The 13,285-nt window shown below is 41.8% G+C and overlaps 2 protein-coding genes and 1 pseudogene across 3 annotated transcripts; all 3 read right to left on the bottom strand.

The window, feature by feature from the left end:
* Positions 1-185: 185 nt before the first annotated feature.
* Positions 186-5,174, bottom strand: ptdss1a (phosphatidylserine synthase 1a). The gene is made up of 13 exons (XM_057046291.1): positions 4,776-5,174; positions 4,291-4,382; positions 3,996-4,040; positions 3,771-3,895; positions 3,536-3,694; positions 3,238-3,389; positions 2,871-3,012; positions 2,399-2,511; positions 2,252-2,317; positions 2,051-2,150; positions 1,850-1,918; positions 1,628-1,694; positions 186-1,501 (listed from the first exon to the last, which is right to left on the bottom strand). The coding sequence occupies exons 1-13, from the start codon at positions 4,955-4,957 to the stop codon at positions 1,407-1,409; spliced, it is 1,407 nt and encodes a 468-aa protein (XP_056902271.1). The 5' UTR covers positions 4,958-5,174; the 3' UTR covers positions 186-1,406.
* A 316-nt stretch (positions 5,175-5,490) lies between these two features.
* Positions 5,491-7,965, bottom strand: LOC130533130 (ubiquitin-conjugating enzyme E2 L3-like; annotated as a pseudogene).
* Positions 7,966-9,100: 1,135 nt separating this feature from the next.
* LOC130533131 (uncharacterized) lies at positions 9,101-11,953 on the bottom strand. 2 transcript variants are annotated; one of them, XM_057046301.1, is made up of 7 exons: positions 11,817-11,953; positions 10,988-11,150; positions 10,794-10,892; positions 10,646-10,702; positions 10,422-10,520; positions 10,219-10,338; positions 9,101-10,140 (listed from the first exon to the last, which is right to left on the bottom strand). In XM_057046301.1, coding segments are annotated over exons 1-7 (570 nt in total). In that variant the 5' UTR covers positions 11,819-11,953; the 3' UTR covers positions 9,101-10,110. The 2 variants fall into 2 exon arrangements, with proteins under 2 accessions (XP_056902281.1, XP_056902282.1); XM_057046302.1 differs by lacking the exon at positions 11,817-11,953 and adding an exon at positions 11,232-11,373.
* Between the last annotated feature and the right edge of the window lie 1,332 nt (positions 11,954-13,285).

Below are 13,285 nucleotides of genomic sequence, written 5' to 3'. Positions count from 1 at the left end.
TGGTCCGAAGCTAATGGCATCCAGACACAGTGAAATATGATCTAGGAAAGGATGGTGCCAGCCAGTGCAGCTCTGCAGCAGAGTGCAATGGAGGCAAGGACATGCACGATTAACTGCTCGGTCGATATTAAAAAGCTTAAAACATTCAAAAAAACAACTAATGATGCATAAATACACCGAGTCAATTTCAACATACCTGAAAAACAGTTTAATGTGTAGTTTCACAGTGAAAAGCAACAGTATAAGCCAGTTTAATTGGATGTGGTATTTGGCAAGTGACAGTTTACATTTAGTACAAACATGGGAGGGGAATTAACTGACCTTTAGGACTTCAATTACACCGAGTTTTGTGTATTCTAATATTATAATTTTAGTCTAAATAAAAGTGTGTGGTAGAGTGACTTAATTTTAGCAGTGCAATTGCAAATAGAAATCAAATGTTAGCATGTAAACTTAGAATAAACCCTTTACAATGTATACTAATCATGTATACTGCAGCACAGGAGCCTGCTGCTCTTCAACAAAGTCAACACGTGAATTCTTGAAGAGTGAGGGACATCTGTCATGAAACGATGTTGCCTTGAGATGAAAATAGTCTCAGTAAAAGTTCAGTACAAGTTTAAAAAAAGTTGGCACACAGAACAGGCACAGTAGGTCACTTAAAATGTCACTGCCCTCTAAAGCGTAAAGATCTGATTTGACACAAGCATGCAACAAAGTCAACAGTAAAAGTGTAAGCAGACGGGCAAACGTTGCCAACATGCAGTAAAAGGCAAAACGTATCTCAGAAACAAAATGATAGCAGCCACAGATGAACAGAGGTTAAAAATCAATGATGGTGGTAACCACAACTCACGAAACGTACAATATCTGCAAGAGAATATTCTGAAAAGTGCTTATTTCTGTGTGCTTCGCCCCGTTCCAGGTCAAGCTCAATAACAAAACAAGGCTGTTTGACAATTATAAAAACAGATTCTGATTTTTTTCTTCTTAAAAGAACACTTTTGTGCTGTAATCACAAACTCTATAACATGGCTTTGAACGTTGAAATGTGTTGAACCAACATTGCTGTAAACCTGACAATATTCATGACAAATCACAGGACAAACATCTGAAACAGACTAAATATTAATAAACACTAAATACCCCTCTCTCTCACACACACACCAGCTATGCAGTTTGACTGCAGCACACACATATACGTGCACGTCTGCAGCCCAAACTTCTGTGCACTCCTAAACACTGCATGACCCTGTTCACCCACCCCTTCACACCTCTCCTGGTTCTGCTCCTTCAGCTGGGGGTTGCTTCAGTTCCACCCTCTCTTCGACTGGTGATCTCTGACTCTTCTGGTGGTGGGGGGGGGGGGGGGGGTCGATCCGCCCACCGGCTCTCACTTCCATCTCTTACTGGCTCTCCAAGCCATTGATGGATTTGGTCTTTTCTGCAGCCCTCCGTCTGTGTCTGGTTGTCGGGCTGTCGCCATCCGCCTCCGCCTCCCCTGGAGGACAATGACCACAGATTTCAGCTCAGTTTACAGGAAAACACATCTGGACTGATGTAATTGAATTACCCAAAGTATTTCCGTCCAACTGCTCTGGATTCTGAGTAAATAAAGTGAATGTACCTTTAGGATCAGCTGCCATGTAGTCACCAGATTCTGTGTAATTACTGTCCTCACATTCTAAGAGGCCCTGAGAGAGCAATGATTCATGTCAAGAACATAAAAACACACATGGAAAGACAAACTAAACATTGTGCAGCTTGAATAATCGATATTAGCATTTTAATCATTGAACTCCAGCAGGAAACACACAGAGTTTAGCATTAATGAGAGGGACACTCTTACCTTTTCTCCTGGACCATAGGTTTCAGCAACCCACACCATTCCATACAAGCACAGGAATGTAATGAAGGCCTGAAAGGGTCAAGTAGAACTTCACAACAAATCAACCACCAGCAGCAAAGATTCAGAGCATCTGATTGACCCACAACGATCATTGTGACTTAATGCCACTGTATTTGTACAGTTATAATAAACTGATCTTACCAAACAGAGCAGCCACAGGATCACATAGAGGATCTGTGTTTTGGAAAACAAGTCCTGTCCAAACTTGATGCACGCCAAGGCCTCCAGAAAGGCGATTGCCCTGTAAATAAGGCGACACTGAAAACCCCAACCTGACACATGAATTTACTCCGAGGGTTAGAAAATGAATGAAGTATTATGGCAAAACACTGTTTGGCTCACCCAAACACCCAGCACTGGGTCCCCACTCTCTTGCACTGTGTGTCTGTCAGGTATGCGTAATACTGCCTGGAGCGAGAAAGGAAAAAGTCCAGTGAACAGAACAAGCTGGAGGGTCTCAAGTCTCCACTGATGGAACGCATAAATTACCTCACTGTCGGAGCTGTGATGATACCAATGAATAAGATTCGACACCAGCTGAGAGGATGGCTTGCAGGAAAGACGAAAATATGCTTCAGGAAGAATGTGTTCAACTCTGTTAGCTACAGAAAAAAGAGAGATTTCAATTTATGTGTCAAAATAGCACAAACACAAAAAGTAACAGAGTTGATTAGGTCATAACCTTTTTTACCATTATTACTTATTTTCTAGTTCGGTATTTAACACATGACAACATTCAAGATCTGGCGGTTGCTCCAGTGAAGATATTAAATAAAGACACCAATGATATATTTAATGAGGGATAATATGGGATAAGCAGTTAATGTGTGGACACTGGGACACTCCTGAATCATGTAAGAGAAGATTTAGTTCACAATAACAGAAGAGTTGGTGGGATTAGTTGTGACTTAGCCTGTGGATCTTACAGGATCATCCCTGACTCAGGATTCTCAACACTCACCTGCCAGATGATCATGAACAGATAGACACCCGTCACTCTCTGCAGGGACGATTTGGGGTCGAGCCAACGAACGTAGGTCCAACTTGCGGGAGTAAACTGTAACACAGCTCGCTTGATCTTTCCTGTGGTTGTGTGGATGTCCCTGAGAGAAACACCGATATGGGATGTAAAACACCTTCATAGTATCATGGACTAAACCAAATTAAACAAAACCATTTAATTGATTAAGGGAATTCACATTATTGAATCCCACAAAATGCATAAATTAGGATTATGTCAAACTATTTCCTTTAATTTAAAATGCTTCAGACAGTGGAAGTTTCCATTGGTGCTGAATATGTAACTCAGTTGTGGGTCATTGTCATACTTAATACTGGCCCAGTGGTACGTTCTCATCTCCAAAAAACGGCACACAGTCATGCCGAGCCAGATGCCTCCACCGTTACACAGCAGAATGTCCAGAATCACCTGGTCCCACCAGCACTCGGCAAAGTTGGGCAGCAGATGCATGAAGAAGAGCTGTGGGAATAAAGACAGTACAGTAAAGCTGAGTGGCAGGGATTCTTCTACCCGCAGCAACGCTAACTTTGTACTTCAAAATGACTGCAAATAACCAAGAAATGTACACCAGGCAACAGACAACTATCTGGGGCGGTCATTCTTACCTCGGTGAGCTCCCAGGTAATACTGATGGTCCAACAGAGGCCATAGCTTCTGATGAGCAAGGCCTTCATACCCCAACCCCAGAAATGACTGAAGGCAAAAATGTCAAAGTGGCTCAGGATTCTCTCCCAGGTGATGGCATGACAGTTCACAGCATATTCCTGTAGAGAGGAGCACACAGACCATCATGAGGTCGCTCAGGTCTGAAAAATGCATGTTTTTTGTGATCATACTCACCATTATGTCTGCCTCTCTCTTTGCATAACGCAGGTTTGGATCCAACCAATACATGAGTTGCTTTACCTGCTGCCAATTGAGGAAGATGATAAAAACCAGGAATAGGAAGTAAAGGACACTCAGGCCTAAAGAAAAAGGGGAAATGTGAAAAACAGCATAGAAGATCATAATAACTTAATAAAATAGAAGTATTTTTTCTCCTTGTAAATACTAAGAAATACTGACCAAAAACTATTCTCCATATTGCTGGATGTGGTCTGGTAAATGGACCTGCAACATAAAAATATCAACATTCAACCAAAGTCATAAATGATTTACTGACTGCAAGTTCTGTTAAATATGTCTGACAGGGAAAGGAGGGAAACTAATCTTGCCCAAACACGACACCCTTTTCTTCTCCCCACTACGGTTCTCACGGAGGCATTTACTTTAATGCACATTAAACCCATAGCTAACATTCTTTGAGACAGCTTTGCAGGCACACACACACACACACACACACACAAACTGCTCAACTCACCATTAGGAAATGCCAAAACACTAATGACAAGGAAGAAGGAGATGACCAGGATGAGCCCAATCCAGAGGTTACTGTCATAATTTTCATCATCTCTGCAGGAAGCAAAATCAAATTAGTGTCCCCATGAGCAGTAATTACATACCATAATGTTAAGAAGACAGCAATTATTGCTCAATACGTGATCACTCTATGAGTCCCTTACATAACATGAAACATCATAGGTATAATTTTATCTGTATCCAACAATAGGTAGTTCGGACACGTTGTAGTACAAATCCTAGTGTTACTAGTTAATGTGAAATATTTAGGACCGTGTGATGTTCGTTCAAATGGTTGTTGTATTGCTTTTATGCGAACATCAAGCGTCCTCAGCTAAAGAGTAAGTTAAAAGTAACCAAACACTAGCATATACCTGGTACACTTCAGGCATCATTACCCCATTTAGCCGCTAAGCTAACAGTTCAAGCTAACCATTGAATTCCTACCTTGTGAACGCAAAATACATCAGACTGAGCACCGTGCATGTCAGCAGCGTGATAGTGTGCGGCCTGTAGAAAAACTCGATGGTGATATCCTCAACTTGCTGCTCGTTAATCATTCGGAAATGCATTCTGTAGTTCACATCATGCTTGCTCAGAGTATGAGCGCCGCTATACACGGACGCCATAGGACGCACTCAGGACAACAGCAGCGGCTCCTCACAGCAGCATGAGGAAGTGATCCACCGAGGACCGGGAGCAGTCCCGCCGCAGACAACCGCGCGGAAACGGTTTAAACCGATGTGAAGAGCCACATAACGAGCATGTAATGGGTTGTGGAGATGTTGTGCTTGAAGTAGGCGGCTCGACCCCTGTCAGAAGTATCGCGGAAGGATGTTTTCGACGTTTCGTTTCGCCATGCGAAAAATCACGTGACGACTTAAGTGAAGCTTCTTTACGTTAAGTGTCGCGATGCTTCTGAAGCCGGGGCAGTTTTCAAATCCTCTCTATCACGGCTTAATTCCTTTTAAACCAGGGGTTTTCAGACCCAGTGCCCAAGAGCCGAACCCAGCCAGGATTTCTATCGACAGCACCGTTGTCACTGTCGCTGTCCGATCTGCGCCATATCGCTCCCGCCCACGCCTCAACTAATTTGCGTACTTTTCTGCTTTACGACACACACCGAAAACGGAACAAGAGGTACAGTTCTACTAAAACAAATAGGCACAGTGAGCTGTTTTAGATAGTTAAACAGGCCACAGACAAACTTCCAAAACAAACACACACACTCCTCTCATTGTCATTAACAAAGCTCTTCTCCATTTAGTGGGTACAATTTTTGCAGTGGAAACGCTTTTGCCCCCCCAGGAAAATACCGGCTTCTATAAGCGAGTAGAGCTGATAATGGCAGTGGAAACGTGGCATTGGTCAGAGATTCCAGGGTTCTGTTGAAGCAGAACCCTTTTTATATCATCCAAAGGTTTTTAATCCCACAATGCAAAATTGCCCTATTAGTGTTCTATCCTCCCTTCACACCATAGGAGCCACAATACCTGAAGGGGCCCGGCACAGAGATTCAGTTCATGGAGTTTAAAAAATAAAGTTGAATGTCACCTGTCAATGAAGTCAAACATTAATGCAATGAGTTAATTAAGTGACAGGTAGGAAGTGTGACAGAAGAGTTTCAGCTAAAATCAAGAAAAGGTGTACAACACTGCGGTCTAGACTCTAGAGATAGTGCCACTGAGGAAAAGACAGGCGGGAGAGCTGGAGGTAGCAGAGATAAGGACTGAGGTGGTTCAGACATGTCCAGAGGAGAGATAGTGAATGTATTGGTACAAGGATGCTGAGTTTCAAACTACCAGGCAGGAGGCCTAAAGGAAGACCAAAGAGGAGGTTTATAGATGGAGTTAAAAAGGACATGAAGGTAGTTGGTGTGACAGAAGAGGATGCAGGAGATAAGGTGAGGTGGAGGTAACAGACTCGCTGTGGTGACCCCTGAAGGGAAAAGCCCAAAGAACAAGAGATATTAAAGTTCAAATCTACTTAGCCCTTTATCATACCTGAAATGTTACATGGGAATTCACTTTAAAGAATTTAAAAAATAGATCATTGTGGTTGTGAAATGGCATGATATCTGTTCACTCATTGAGGGAAAAGTACAAATTGAGTGGGTGGGTAGGCCAATAACGCCGGATGTGGAACTGTTTGGCTGCGTGTCTGCTCTGTTCTCACAACTAACAAAAAACCAAAACCAAAAGCCACATGTGCTGCATCTTCAGTGCAGGGTGCGGCTGTGGCAAGAATTCACGTATTTTCTACGCAATTTGTACTGAAGAAAACAAGCCACAAAAGAAGACATTATTCGTTCTAATCCAGAGGACGAGAGGAATTATTTCGGATTTGTGTGAATCTTGCATGGGTAGTTCCATTAGTTTCACTCAAAAGTGGAAGTGCTTTGTTATTTATTGTGCATTGGGGTTATTTTTTCAACCCGCATAAATACAGCATATACAGTACGTCGCACACGCTGCACTGTGGTAGTTTGCTGCGTTGTGCTCCGTCAGCCAGCTTGGCCAGTGGCGGAGCCGGGTCGGTACCATGGACACACGCATTGATTTGAATGGAACATCAGCACCACCGTCATTTCGGAGCGCAGGCGCAACGCAAGCGCACACCGGTGCGCTATCGGGGCGGGGTAGTTCAGTCAGCGCACATCCACAGGTCCTATTTACAGCTACGTTCAGACATTTTTAATAGCTTAAATGATCATTGATGATAATGGAAGATAGGATGGAACAGAAACAGTGACATTTGATTGGCCGGTGAGGTGGGGGGATCGTGTGATCTGGTCAGGCGATCAGCCCTGTGGACACTTTTCGCCATCTTTCTTTTAAACTCTTCAGCATTCCTCATGAATTTGTTACGGTCTTTTAAGTATTCTTCTGCTAAATCTGTCCTCAGGGGGTGTCCTGGCTGGGGGGTCGTCCAGAAGTGCAATGAGGGACTGTATTACTTCTTCTGGTTTGATGACAGGAATCCAGTTCTCTGCCATGGTCGCAGGCAGACATACCTGGCCCTTCTCGTCAATGTTGGGGTGGTAAATTCTTGTCTTGAAGATGATCCTGGGGGGCTTAAATGGGTACTCGGCAGGGAAAATTATTTCCATTTTGAAAGCGCCTTTGTCATAAGGAGGGTTGTCAAGGACGATGAGTCCTTGCCATGACAGGATTGAGTCGTCAACTTGAATGTTTCTGAAGTTTTTCTTGCCAGAATTTCGGATCTCCTCAAGTTCTTTTGCCAGCCTCCTGATTGCAAACATCCTGCTATGTTGACACCCTGCTGAGTATAAAATATATTGCGTGGCCATAATATCCTTTTGATTATATTATACTGTTTCAATAAACAGATCATACTGGATTTGATTTACTCTTGAAACGACTCTAAACTTAACGGTTCATGTCTATTTAAAATACTGCAACTTTACGGACAACTATAACCACTGCTAAGTTATAATTAAGATCGTTTGTGTGACGTCAGGAGTTTAGTTAGATAAAAACTCCACTACCCAGCATGCCACAGTTGTGAACGCGTAAGAGCCCCGCCTCGGTTGTTGAATCTGGCCCTGCAATCTATAAGCAACAGCTAACGCGCCTCGTCTGCATGCCATAAGAATATGCAAGACAACACCGTTTTAATATATTTATTACTGCGATAGAACTACAAAAGCTGAGTAGTTTTGATGACCAACAAAACAGACTAACTTGATCAGCCAATTGGATGGGCGTTTACCATGAATAGTTACATTCCCAGGCATGTCTAAAAGGTCGCCCATCACCTCCATTTATCGGTTCAACTCTATGTGTGGGTGTGCGCCTCCAAATTCTAGCCTTCATATTCTGAATCGACAACCTACCTCCACATATTTGCGTGTTATAGGGGACACACAAAGAAATGCACACTTGCATTTCATGCAGAGGCACAGAGAACCAAGTCTTTGTTTTCTTACCTTGTATTTTGTAAATTCTTTTCCAAGATTGATGACTGGTTGAAGTTAATCAATAGTAGCAATGCTGTTGTATAGTATTTTGCATTGAATCACAGTTTTTTTTACTTTGAAAGATCAATGTATCAAAATCTCCACCTTCATGGACAGCGTCTATCACCCTATGCGTCAATTGGTTTGCCCTGTTGCTATTCTGAGTGATTTCACTTCTGGTGTTTCTTGGAAATACCAAAGCAAACAGATCAAAGCACTTCTCATTTACAACGTAATAACATATCAGAATTTTTTATATCCCTATATGGCTGTCCAAAGAGCCTCACTACTGCACATCTAATTAGGTGAGGATGCGTGTCTGTACTGTTTCTTCTCATTACATGGTTTGATAATTCTCTTTGTTTTTGACTTGTGAACTCTTTTTGCACATCACTTTTGGTATACTCGTATATTTCCAGTCAGTCCTGTTTTCACACATAAAGAATAAATGTGTCATTTTATAAATAAAAAAACACTTTTTTAAATATAAAAAACAAACCACCCCTTGATAATAAAACTCACTTCCACAGGAGTGATGCGTTTGTGGCCGTAGGATAACTACGTTTTAGTGAGTAATTTTGCTTAACGACCTGTGCTCAAAATTGGACTTTGGCGTCGCGACTGAATTCGTCCATGTCCCAGATTATATGCAACAAGGAATCCAGGCAATTTTCATAATAAAACAATTTTCAAAATAAAACACCACAATTTAATTTTTGTGTTCGGTTACATATTTGCCGCTATCGAAAAAGAACGCCACAACACACGAACACACACGCAAGAGAGTCTGCACTGGAAAATAGGAAAATTTAATTTCTTTAATATTCAGTTTACTTTATGCATATAGTAGACTAGATAAACATTTGTTGAAGATTTCTGTTCTTCACCAACTACGCAACATCAGTCGGACTAACGCCTTTTCATGCACTTTGGTGGGCCAGTTACTAATTGAGGCAATAATTCGGGTTTTTTTTGCATGTAAAGGTAATATGTAATATGTGGTGTCTGGGGATGCAATTGGTTTATTAAATTTTATCTTCCTTATATATGCGTGTGCTGTTACTTCGATCTTTTGGAAAATATTTTGGAAAAATACGTAAATTCAAGTCATACACAAAATAAAATGTATAAAAGTATTTAAATGTGTGATTCATAGAGGTATAACTATGTTACACGGCACTTTAAATGACTTTAAACATCCTTGCAGTCGCATGGTTTCTATGGACAAACATAAAAATGCATTTTATATTGCCAGACTATTGTTAGTTTAGTAAAATAAATATTTTCCATAGGAGCAACATCAAAAGATATATTCAAATACTTAATTCAAACGTCAGCTATGTATATGAAGGAAAATTAACTAAGTCAAAATAAAGTGGTGTTTATCTTGCCCATGCGGATGCTCGTCATTAAAACATTTGGCCACTAGGGGGCAGCGTAGCTCCTAATGGGCAGTTTCGTTCAAATTTAATCAATTTCTCACAATCAGACTGAATTATATGTAGATTATATATAGACGGTGCGGAAAAAATCTGCAAGATGTATTATTTTACGGATTTTTCAAAATAACTGTCCTGACCTCAGTTTCACAGGCCGCCAGAACCGCTGTGTTTAACAGCGACGATTCTTTAAAACAGCTTCAAATGAAATTCTGAGCATGAAGATTGAAACCACGTCACGTTCGACGCACAAAAATGTCATCAGGAAGAGGTTTCCTCCAGGCACCACTGAAATGGAACGATAGATCGCATTTTTTAACCCACCATTTTAACTGCCGTTTGGTGGTCAACAGGCCGAGTTCCTTCAGTCTGCCCGTTTCAACAGAATGATGGGCTGCAGGAAAGAAAAAGAACATCATGTTTTAGAAATAAACACGCCTCTGACTATGAAGACTTCTGGAAAATTACATACCAGAGTGTTAAAATATTGTCTGCACACAGCTTTACTCAACCAGTAGGTCAAGTATAGCATTATGAATGATTCAGTAACCAGCAGGACCACAACCAGTATGTAGGCTCCAAGAAAAAGTCCCTGTGTATGTGAGGGAGGGAAATATAAGTTTAGATACCATTATATAACTCGAACAATCATTATAATATTGTCTCTTGTTTTACCGTGTTGTTATTCATGCGAAAATAAAAGACTGAGTACAACACAACTGCACCCAGTGACACGGGGAAGCTGATGATGTTCAGAGCGAACGACAGCTTGGTCTGCAAAGAGGAAATAATCTTAATACTATCTCTTTCTCACGGACGACATCTTCTTTGCTTGAACTTTATTGAACTCAAAGTTAAGTGCTGCTCACTATATACAGCTGGCTAATGTTTGAATTTACCAAATGCATGTTTGGAGATTTGCCTGCAGCGTAGGAGATCAAACCAGAGACCACACACTAGTTAGAGAACAGAAAAGATGAGATACAAAATTATATTTTTCATTATTATTTCAGTTGAACAAATCCCAATATGTATCTTTATATTTACCATCAAACTGGGCAGACCCAAGATCAAGACGTAGAAATCTGAGAGGCACATAATTACGGCCAGTGCACCGATGAACACACCGCCGATGGCTTGAGCTGCCTGAGTAAAAGAGATAAAGTAAAACAAACTCATTAAAGCTTTTTGGAGGTTAAATGGGGGCACAAAGTGCGCTGTGATAAAATAATCAGACTCACACCAAGAGGTTTCGGCTTCCCGTTAATGACAAAGACCTTGTAGAAATCTCGGAACACACAGTGAAACTTCTCGGGCACGCTGTGTCCTCCAGGCATGTCCCTCATCCCAACGGGGATGGTAATAACCATCGTTTCATCACACAGGAAGGTCATCTTCATTCGCCTATAAATAAGCAAAGAACATATCAAAAATCCATATCATGGATTTTACATGAAAAGTTCTGTTCCTCCATAAACCACCTACCTTTGAGTTTAATGGCCCCTTGATTCAAAGCTCAAATTCTCTGGTTTGTAGAGAAAATGAAGTAACAAGGAAATGACCAAGTCTAACTCTCTCTCTCTTTCTCTCTCTCTCTCTCTCTCTCTCTCACACACACACACACACACACACACACACACCCACACACACAAACACACACACACACACGCGGAATCGGGCCTAATTCCGGAGCTTCCCGTATGTGTAGTACATGTACTAATGTCTCACATACACCGCACACTCTAAAACTGTGCGTGAAAATATTTTAATTTTAAACATTTTCTCGCACATCAGGGAGGAAGTGGTGACAGGAGTGTAACGCGCCAGTTGGTCGGGAAGTAATTACTTCGACATCTGTTGGAAACACACGCTCCACTGTGGTAAGACTGGTTCATCTTTTAAAAATCCCTAAAAGCCGTTAAACAAGTCAAGCTTGAAAACCAAAGCTTAGATAAAAGATATTTCCAATTCTTCTTTTTATTCTTCTACTAAAATGTCGCTAATTGGGTACTCCTGGTTAATAATTACAAGATTATGGATTTTCAGAGTTCAAGTGAGTGAAATACATACATTTCTCATTTATCTCTTTCCAGTTCCAACTATTGTTGCTGAAGTGCTTCTATCTGGACTCACTCTCATCATGGCCTGTGCCGACGTTGACATGGACATCCACGGAACCGAGGAACCAAGCGGCGCAGACTGCAACCAGGCTCCCGGCGGCTGGTGCTTTCGCCCTTTGGAGATGACTCCTGAATCAAAGAGGTCCCTGCATGACGTGCTGCAGAAACACCCAGGCGTGTTTGGCGTAAGAAAGTCGACCTCCATCACCGTCAGGTTCTAGCGCAGCTGCGCCGTCGTGCGCACTGACCTGAGGCTTTGTCAGTGTCACGGGGCCGCAGCCATCGCAGTCTTTGACCTTATCTCGTCTGTGACTTAGAGGTTCAATCACAACGAACATTAAAAAAGTTGTCAGGTTCTATTTTTCATGTGTATTTCTGCCCACCAGCGAGCGGAAATTGTGTCATAGTTCGCGGGTGTAGAAATAAATTGATGCGTTATACGTTTTTTTTTTTGTCTCCATTTGCGCTCGTGCATCTTTGTTTACTAATTAAAATGGGAATTATGTCAGTCTTTGCAGGTAATGAGCGGTCTGGTCAGCTTTGGGTTAGGAATCACGTTCGCCGTGTCGCTGCAGATGGAATACTCCCTCGGGACTATATTCAGAGTTTCCCACCTGAGCGGAATAATCGTAAGTTCCTGGAGTTATTAAATGACTAATATTATCTATAAGTTCGAAAAATGCCCTATTAAGCAGATGGTGTGTGCAGGAGTGTTGATTTGATGTGTCCTTGTCTTCTTTAGTTGATCTTTGCTGGATCCATTTCCAGTCTTTGGTTCAAATGTCGACAATTATTCCAAGTAAGTGCCACTTTTACTTGCCACTTTATAAAATGACACAAAATGCACATTAGGAATAGACATAATATGAGAAAAGCTCAAGTGAGATGACAAGGAAAGTCAAAGGGCTTCTGCATTTGAATTATTATTTAGTTACTTTCCCCTTGATGTAAATTCTTCTACGACCTAAAGAACTCGGTTTTTGACAACTCAGCTGATGATCTTATTGAAGGAGAACGTGGCCGTAATACTGAGGCTCTGCTTCTGTTGCAGGTGCTCCTGGTGGTTAACTGCGGCTGTATGATTGTAGCTACAATCGCAATGTCTCTGATAATTGTAGACTTGACAGGAAGACAGCAACCAAGAGAGAACGAATTAATCAGGGTAAGTCCAAGTCAAATCGGACGCACGACTATGTGGCAACTGACTAAAACCTTTGTGTCCAACAGTTGGAGCTGCTGGAAGTCTGCATTTTGCTGGTCACAATCATCCTCTCAGGGATCCTCGCCGTTTCCTTCTTCAAACAGAAACGTTCCAAATCACTCTGAAGGTGCCTGCAGATCCCCCCAGCTGGGAGGTACCATTGAAGACCTGGGAGGGCTTTAATGGGTTTAAATGTTGTTTTTAGAGCTTTTCTACTC

This window comes from Takifugu flavidus, chromosome 10 (assembly GCF_003711565.1).
Source record: "Takifugu flavidus isolate HTHZ2018 chromosome 10, ASM371156v2, whole genome shotgun sequence".
NCBI classification, from domain to species: Eukaryota; Metazoa; Chordata; class Actinopteri; order Tetraodontiformes; family Tetraodontidae; genus Takifugu; species Takifugu flavidus.
The sequence above is the reverse complement of the archived record's forward strand: the minus strand, read 5'-3'. Positions and strand labels throughout refer to the sequence as shown.

Coding starts and splice junctions, on each gene's coding strand:
- ptdss1a (XM_057046291.1), bottom strand. CDS start 4,957: ATGGCGTCCGTGTATAGCGGCGCTCATACTCTGAGCAAGCATGATGTG. Junction 2,512..2,870: donor TGTTCATGATCATCTGGCAG/GTGAGTGTTGAG, acceptor TTTTTTCTGTAG/CTAACAGAGTTGAACACATT. Junction 1,695..1,849: donor CCTATGGTCCAGGAGAAAAG/GTAAGAGTGTCC, acceptor TTGCTCTCTCAG/GGCCTCTTAGAATGTGAGGA.
- LOC130533131 (XM_057046301.1), bottom strand. Junction 10,703..10,793: donor TGGGTCTGCCCAGTTTGATG/GTAAATATAAAG, acceptor TTCTCTAACTAG/TGTGTGGTCTCTGGTTTGAT. Junction 10,339..10,421: donor TTCGCATGAATAACAACACG/GTAAAACAAGAG, acceptor TCACATACACAG/GGACTTTTTCTTGGAGCCTA.